The sequence below is a fragment of the Papaver somniferum genome, chromosome 11 (assembly GCF_003573695.1).
Source record: "Papaver somniferum cultivar HN1 chromosome 11, ASM357369v1, whole genome shotgun sequence".
In the NCBI taxonomy this organism is placed as follows: Eukaryota; Viridiplantae; Streptophyta; class Magnoliopsida; order Ranunculales; family Papaveraceae; genus Papaver; species Papaver somniferum.
The window spans coordinates 87,053,814-87,062,966 of NC_039368.1; the positions used below are offsets into that span (position 1 = coordinate 87,053,814).

The 9,153-nt window shown below is 36.5% G+C and overlaps 2 protein-coding genes and 1 pseudogene across 2 annotated transcripts; 2 read left to right on the top strand and 1 right to left on the bottom strand.

Moving 5' to 3' along the window:
- Positions 1-280: 280 nt before the first annotated feature.
- LOC113324747 lies at positions 281-1,149 on the top strand. The gene is made up of 2 exons (XM_026573037.1): positions 281-589; positions 697-1,149. Exons 1-2 carry the CDS (start codon positions 281-283, stop codon positions 1,147-1,149), a joined length of 762 nt encoding a protein of 253 aa, XP_026428822.1.
- Positions 1,150-1,605: 456 nt separating this feature from the next.
- On the top strand, positions 1,606-3,167 carry LOC113324748. Its single transcript, XM_026573038.1, has 3 exons — positions 1,606-1,629; positions 1,910-1,994; positions 2,695-3,167. Exons 1-3 carry the CDS (start codon positions 1,606-1,608, stop codon positions 3,165-3,167), a joined length of 582 nt encoding a protein of 193 aa, XP_026428823.1.
- Positions 3,168-3,334: 167 nt separating this feature from the next.
- On the bottom strand, positions 3,335-8,884 carry LOC113321269 (annotated as a pseudogene).
- Between the last annotated feature and the right edge of the window lie 269 nt (positions 8,885-9,153).

The window sequence follows — 9,153 nt, forward strand, 5'->3', positions numbered from 1 at the left end:
ATGTTCGTTCACCTTCAGTAGTACTCTCCCTGTTATCTGTTCATCTCCCATTTTTTTGATCTGGTTTCTCTCCTGAAGATTAATCTCGATCTTCTCTCATTGCCTTGATTCATCTTCCTCAAAATCTGAAGAACTTCTTATCAAAAATCAAAATCAGGTATGTTTTCTTTAGTGGGTTATCAATTTTTTCTTTGTTAATTTAGTGTTTTGCTCTGATCTTGTTTGTGAAATTTCCCCACTAGTATTTACTAACATTTTCTTAAAAATTGGGTTCATTAGAATGTCGACTGAGACTGCCAAATGGTGTAATAGTTTGGAAAAAAGCCTATGTGAACTTTTGATAGTTCAAATACTTGGTGGTAAGAAGCCTAAACCATTTGTGAAAGAAGCTTGGATTGAAGTAAAAGATGAATTCAACAAGAAAAATGGACAGAATTTTACTATGGATCAGATTAAGAATAGGTATAATTTGTTCAGGGTTAGACACAATGACATGAAGAAGCTCATGTCCCTTAGTGGCTTTGAATGGGATTCGGAAGATAAAAAGATTATAGTTGACGACGAAGGAGTGTGGGATGCATATCTTGGGGTAAATTTAATTGACATCACCCTCTTTGTTGTTATTGTAGGTTGTATTTTGATTTGTGAATTATTGTGGGCAGTAGTCAGTAGATAATTTGTATTGTTTTGACGTAGGAATACCCGGATAAAAAAAAGTATAAGACAAATGGTTGCCCTATCTATGAAGAGTTATGTACCATTTTTGGCGGTTCAACTGCAACTGGTTCTAATGCATATGCTTCGGCTCAGAGCGTAGATGATGATACTCCAGCTAAGTCCTCGAGGCAGGGGTCTTCCGTTGTTGGGGTGGAAGAAGTAAGTGAAAGCACAACTGATAAAGATAATAAAATAGGAAAGCGAAAAGCTCCAGCAACAATTGGTTATGGTCAAACTAAGCGAGCTACAAGTACTGCTGGTCTGAGTGAAGCTTTGTTTGCTATTGATGATGCCACAAAAGCTAAACATGTTATTGATTTGGATAAGGACCCTTTTTCAATTCCAAATTGTACAAAGTATTTGCAATCTCTTGATGGCGTGAGTGTTCGAAGTCTAATGGGGGCGTTAGAGAAGTTTCAAGATGCTGGATAGAGACAAGTTTTTATATCACTAGATCCTAATAATCAGAAGGAATGGTTGAAGAGTCTCGGGTCTTAGAGTTTGTGAGAGGTTTTAGAGTACTAGGCTAATGTTTATGTCATTTGAACCTTTGTTGTTGTTTCATTTTATGATTAGCACTGGATGTTTTTGTTTGTTTTGAGAATGTTAAAGACATGAATGCTATAAGTAACTAGTAGGTTTACTGATTAATAGTTAATAGATTTGGTTTTGTTATGAATTTGGTTTTGTTATGAATTTGGTTTTTAATTTGTCTTACTTGTTCTTACTTTACTAATGTAGTATATTTTACTGTGTCTCTCTCTCTTGTTCTTACTTGTTTTATTTGTTTTTCAGGAAATGGCCTACAGATAATAAGCATTTAAACAACAGCATTGATTAGAGTTTTTGACCGGTCGTTGCAGGTTGTCATATTCCGAATTCAGTTAAATGGCCAAAGAAGTTACCAGTCAGGTTATCAATTAGTTTTTGAATCTGGGTATGGACTCCGAAGAAGAGCTTGAAGAACGCACCTTATTACTTGTGGTTGCAGCAGTTATCGAAAACGTTAAGGGTCGCATATGTGAGGAACCTTGTAGAACTTCTATACTTACGGGACATCAACACATGCAAGAGATTTTGCACGGACATCCCCGTAGATGTTATGAGCAGTATCGCATGGACATAGAGATTTTGCATGGACATCCCCGTAGATGTTTATATATCTTTTCTTTTTTCATATTCTTTTTGTTAGGATCCTTGGTTGTTTATTGTAACCTTGCGGCGGTTTTTTCTTGGTGCTAATGCCTTAGGAGAACTTACTAGGCCACCAGGATCGGGTGCTAGAGTATACCACAAACCATCCAGAGCTATGCTTTTTTTTTCATTTTTGGTCTTAATTTGGTTGGAGGAAATGGTAGTTTGCCACCCAACAAAGTTTTAGCGCGTTAAATCGTGGTGGTTATCATTATCTTTAAGTTGTTCACCAAGTAGAAGAAAAACATGAATTTAAGTTTAAGAATGTAAGACTTATTATGATGTGGCGTTTAAGAACCATTTATGATTTAAGTTTCAGAGTTCTTTATTTTAATGGTTTTCTTGTTACTTATTTGACACTTACTTGTATATTGATGCTTGTCAGTGAAAATCAAACTTTGGCTGGCTAATTCTGGTGCAATATATTCCTGCAACAGTTTGAAAATTGGCCAAGCCATAACGATCTAGTATAGGCAGTAGTTTCAACCATCTGCAGTTTGAGTATTTAGGTCATATCCTTCATTTAAAAGTATGTCAGTAGACTTACGGTTTCAGTAGCAGAACTTGTAGTTTACAATCATAAAGCAAGTGCTTGTGCAGTCCCAACAACAACCTGAAATCTTTAAGACTAGTTAAGTTGTCCTCTTCCACTACTGGTGCTGGTATAGACCATGTCTTCTTTATGACCAGAATGCGTTTCTTTCTTATGAATTCCCTCTACTTGTATTGTGACTAACGATGTTATTGTTGCTGAATATTCTCCGACATTGTTTACATTTTTAGGAAAGTATTATGTTATTGATGCTGGATATCCAAACATGCCTGGTTTTCTTGCTCCATATCGGGGAGTTCGTTATCACTTACATGACCGTAGAAGAGGAAGCAATGGAAGGTTCACTGCAAAGGAGTTGTTTAATTTTGGGCATTCTTCATTAAGGAATGCAAAGGAGCGAAGCTTTGGAGTTCTTAAATCTCGCTTTCCAATTTTGAGAGATCCTGCCTCATTTCCATACAACACCCAGGTACAAATATTAATAGCAACATGTGCAATTCACAATTTCATTAGGACGGAATCCAAGTCTGATGAACTGTTTGCATATTATGCAAATGAAGAAAATGTCATAGATGTTGATACATCCCCGCCTGATGAACCGGCGTTTAGTGGTATGTACGCACATCAACAAAGAAGAAGTGAAATGAATCACGTGAGAGATGAAATTGCCGATGCCATGTATAGGTTTCGATACCGAAACTAGCTAAGATCAAATTGCTAGTGTATTGAAGATCTATGATTAAATTTGTGTGTTGTGGTTTATAAAAAAACACTAAATGATAATGATAAACAGGTGTACCAAACAACTTCTCATTTTAATCATTTTTCATTTTTTAATAATTAATTATTCCAAAAAGTAGTTTGTTAAAATTTATTTCAAAAATAATTATGATATACTCATTTTTCAGTTTATGATTATTTATAATCATAAATAGATAATCATAATGGTTAGCAAACAGGGCCATAATGTTTGGATTTTGCATAACGATTATTTTCACATTCTTAAAACAAATTGGAGCCAGATTGTGATTTTTTTCTCTGGTGGGGATGAAAAACAAAAATCCAGATATTGTCAAACACAAATCCAGTTGCAATGACGAGCAAATGCGTGCGCCTCCTAAATGAGAGCTTTCATTCCAAGTTGTTGTGTTTCTCGTAACCTCCATATACCATAGAGAGCACCTTCCTCCTGGTCTTCCACGTCAACTTGTTGCATTGCCCATTGATAATATACAGTCTGAATTGTATCCTAAAGTGGGATAACATTGAAATCATTAGTTACAAAATGACGATTCACCCAGTGCCAAATCCAATACAAATAAAAAAAAAATAAAGACCTTGAGCCCACTGTTGTCATATTTACAGTATTTAACAGAAGAAGTCATTGCAGTCCCGACAGGAATTTCTGAGGTCAATAATGAAATAAATGAATGTAAACTTTCTACGCATAGCGTTTTGATTAACCGGGTCAGAAAGATTCTAGGGAGTATAGTAGTTTTCAAAATAACTCCTTTCTATTTCTTTTCTTATAATAAGCACTAGCTGCTTCTAAAGCACCCACCACCTTAACAGATGAAAGTACATATTGAGATGTCGAAAGAATGCAACATGTTTTTAACAATGCACTTCGTCAGTTAACTACTTTATATATGTAGGAATACATGAATCTTACCTTTCCTCCTTCTGTTATTGAGCCTTCCTTATCCATCACACGGTAAATTTGCTGAGTTTGGAACTGTAATGATACAAAGTGAGAAAGATTTCAGCACATTTCATACACAGAACCTTAAAATGCATGAGAGGTATAAAATAGAATATAATGCAAATAAATATGCTCACCGCTACAATGATTATGGGACTGTTTCCCATTAGTTTAATTTCATGGACTTCAACGTCGGATATATGTAAGATCTGCAGCATCAAAGAAAGAGATATTAACAACAGGCACCATAAAGTAGATGCCCGCTGGCATTTCAAATCAAGCAGGCATCACAAAAAGCGGTTGTATTTATCCACTTCCATTAGTTAAAGGAAATAAAGTAAATACTGTATCTAAGAACAGACAACTTCTTTCCAATCTCATTACATGTCAAATTATTTCCAGTAATTAGACAATATAACAAAACACCATCAACTCATTTCCAGTCATGGTTTAAAAAGGCGTTTGTGGGGCGTGCTTTTGGGCGGTTTGTGGGGCGTGCTTTTGGGCGTTTGTGGGCTTCAGGTCCTAGGCGTTTCTAGAGCGCCGCTTTACGAATTGGTTTATATTAGAAAGTGAAAAGTCGGCCTTTGAAGCCCAGTAGGGCCTGTTTCACGTTTTCTAACTAAATACTAATAAACCTAATTTATAAGGCATGATGATCATGATGACGATGACTGTCTACATGATGATATGAATGATGCAGAAATCTGTGGCTAGTATTTTTAAATATCTCTTGGGTAGTATATGCAATATCAGTATGCCATATGCTTAGTTAGTCTAATTGTTCCTTTCATTATGTCTGAACTTCGTAGTTTTCTTTTATTAGGTTGATAACTTCTTATTTATATATATTATTATATATTTCAAAAAGCTCGCTTTCGCTTTATGCTTTCGCAGCGCTTTACGTTTTGGTATGCGAGCGCTTCGCCCGACGCTTTCGCTTTTTAAAACCTTGTTTCCAATTTAGATGTTCGTCAGCAAAACCTTATTGCTGAAGAACATTCCCTGGCTTTCGTAAGCTTGCTTCTCTGCTTTACATCTCTCAATTACTTCAGGACTACAATTCTTCTTCAGTGTTTCCACATCACCCTACAGAAAAACTAAAGACACTGTCAGGGGTGTCTAAACAAATTCCATCTGCAGTAAAAAATCAAACTTTTCTCATACACGATAACTAAGCTTAATTACGATATTTACTACATCTAGATGACCAGATCAATTATATTGAAAGGTTAAAGGTACATCAGTTGTGTGTTTTATGATTACAAGTTAAACATCATTTGCTTGTCTTGTGGTTACTTTCACTGTAAATGCAGTAGAGAAAGTACTCGTTACTCAAGAAGATATTTTAAAATAAGAATGTATAAAACCAAAAACCTAATGCAGTATATGGTTTTCTGTTGGATCCCCATCATTTGTGTGATTTCGTTATGAATCTACCACAACCAGTAGTGGCAGACACCTGGACTGGTACCCGCCCCACTGGTAGTAGCTGGCGCAAAGCATTCAAACATAGTCCAACTCTTATTTTAGTCGAGGCACTACTTTAACCATTGCAAACTTGCAAAGGCCTGGAAACCTAACTCCAAGATTAATGGAAAATTTCTTGGATCATATGAGTTCCTTGCCGGGATGTCAGATCCTGACCGGGATATACAAGGTCATATAAAAAAATCCAGACCTAGCATTCTGTTGGATTCGACTCTGAAAAATGCGAATATGTTATGTTCTTTATTGCAGCTCAGTTATCATGTGTGCAGTAATGACTACGCCAAACAAATTGATGGCACTGACAGTCAATATAAAACATAATAGAAAGCCTTGGAGTACTACAGCTGTTCAGCAGCTACCTTGAAATAAGCAATAAGGGTTGGCCTGATCATTTCTTGAACTTCAGCAACAAAATCCGGTAACGAGAAGGACCTTGTACCAAAAGAAAAAGATAAATAAAAGATATATTAGCAAACAAAAAATTCTTGATAAAAGCAAATGTGCTTCAATTAAAGTACATGTAAACAACTAAGTGCTTCAACTAAAGTACATGTAAATAACTAAGCTCAGCAACTTACAGGTCCCGACGACGTATTTCCTTGCACGATATGGCAGCATCTGTTTCTCCAAAAACAGTTTCATTCATACTGTCAGACCAATCACAGGGTTATGAACATGTACCACAACTGGACAATCAATTTTGGAGATATAAGAAGAACCCATGGGGGTAGAAATGCAATGATTGAACTCAGAGGACATACTTTTGAATTTTGAGAACAACAGGGTGATCACTTGTTCCCCATGCATCCTGCACATCCTCCTTGAGCTGCGAGATTCCAAGAAGGATAAAAAAAAATACACAATAAAAAAAGTATCAGAATCGTCTAAAGGTTGCATATGACATGACGGCATGAAAAGCGACGTTGTACCCTCAGATGTTTAATGTCTATGATGATGAATAGTTCACAATAAATGTAATAAGAAATCAGATTTTATTTTCTATTTTTGAAAAAAATCCAAAATAATCATAACGTGTGACCAAAAATACATTATCAATATGTCACTATGTCTTTAAGACTTAAGTTTAAGTACCCCAAAGCCAAACTTCAATGCATATGCTAAAAATATCTTATATAATTAAGGGGAAATAATATGATTCACTGAAAGACATACCTCTTGACTCTGTGTTAGAACAGGCTCACTAATCCCACTTATACGCTTGATTACAGGGTTACCTTGCATCTGAAAAGGGAAAGAACTCTTAGTCTCTTGAATTCAGTGGCGGGATAAACCAAAAAAAAAGGAAATGAGGAGTTCTTTACTTCAAGCAAAGACAAGTTAAAATCGAGTACCCTTACCTTTTCTTTGAATGCTTCCCACTTCTTACCCCAGCGTGATTGCTTTGTGGGTATAATTACAATGTCAGTTTTTGTACTTCTTTCTCCTTTGGGGTAAGAGGAGGCTTCATGTTGCATATGCCTTCTCTTACTAGGTTTTCCACTTAATTCATCTTTCACGATGGCATAACCTTGTTTTGCTATGTCAAGTACCTTTGTTTCCTTAATTTTTTGGAAGGCCGGGGAAACTGTTGGAGCAGCAGAAGAGACAGTGGATTTGAACCTGTTGAAATATGATTGTTGGGAATCACCAGATTCAGCATTCTGAGATGTAGCTTCTCCAGATGGGGCATTCTTCTCATCTTTCACATGAACACCAGTGTTAGTAGAGCTTTGGTGGAGGATCCTGGAGAATCTTGCTTTCCAAGCCCAAATGTTACTTTAACCTAAATCAGAACAATTGAGAAAACATGAAGTCCTGGAGGAATATTGTTTAGCATATAATAGCAAGGCTCAGCAAAGAAAATAGCAATGCTCAACAAAGAAATATTAGCACATTCACCTCCTCTGTGGCAGCTGAGTACTTCTCCTTCACGTTAGCGAACACCTACAGTGATACAAAAGGAACATAGGGTATGATGATTTAGATATCTCCAATAGTGAGAATAGTGGTCCTAGTGACATGATAAATATGACACAGCGACAACCACCACAAGTACAAAATCGCTATTTATTGACTAGGAGTACACAAAAGATTAACAATGTGGGTGTACCAGTCAATAACAAAAGGATACTCAACAAGTTTTAAAACCACCATAACTTCCCCGAAGCCATTTTGGGGCAAGGTAAAGGAAATTGTGAAAACCACATGAGGAAAGTGAAATTTGGCATCCCAGAAAGGATGAAATAGAGATTCCAAATTGTGAATGTCTATGTATCTAAATAAATGGTTTCATAGGAAGCACATTTACACCAATAGTTGAATCTCACCTTCTTCGCTGTAGCTTCAGCCTCCGTCCATGCACCGTCCACACTCTTGTAAAGCTTCTTCGCTGTCTGCTTCGTTCTGCATTTGTGAAGTTCACCATCTCAGGACCTCCTTTGAACCGTCTGCCAGCCTTGACATACAACAGTATGTCTCAGCCCATAAGGTATAAATGTACAAGAGAGAAAAGAAAAAATCATAAGGCCATCAAAATTACCTAACTTTCAATTCTTCTTTCGCCTCCTTAATTTCCCCTGCTTTCTCCTTGAGCTGCTTAATTGACTTTTGGATATCAGGATTACTGCCACCAAAATGATTTATTAGAAACTCGCTCCACATTAATTCTGATTTCTAACAGATTCAATTGGAAACAGCAAAAAAGAAAGCACCTTTTGACCTCCCCTTTTAGTTTCTCAGAGAATTCATTGAAAACACTAAATCGACGAGAACCCAATAACCCATTATTCGTTGAAACCAATCGTAATCTCGAACTTACAACCTAAACACAAATAAATGAAATCCATAAGAAACTGAACACGAAGAATATTCTTTTACTGTGTACCAAAAAATTACAGCTTTCATGATACAGGGAACTGAATAAGAAGAAAAATAATAGCAAATTTAGGGTTTTTCGTTTTAAACCTGTCGAGATTGCAGTGGAAAGAGAAGTTGCTTAGCTAGGAACAAATCACGAACTAATTTTCTGCTTCCCATTGATTAAAAAGATAAAAAAGGAAAAAGAAAAATCTATCTTCGATTGCAAAGGTCTTTAAACCCTTAAACATTGGAGATTTATACAAGTTCAGAGAAACCCTTGTACAAGCTTAAATCAATGGGGGTAGTAGAGAGAAACAGAGAATCGACTATTATCAGAAAGAAAGAAATCTACTAGGAGCACCAGCTTAGGAGCGTATGCCACTTGAATAGTGTTTGACATCGAGGGCAATTCATAATAGCACGTACGGATACCAAACACATAAGTTAAAAGCAAAAATAAATCGGAAATGATTTGTACACCTTGCGGTGTGTGCACCATTTGAGAGGAGAGTGGGGCCACTTCTGCCCCACTCCATATCCCAATGTTGAGAGGTAATCCAGGATTCTCGGATCCCCTCTCGGTGCACATTCGGTGTAGAAATTATTGTGTATCTACCAAAGCCGAAAATAAATATAG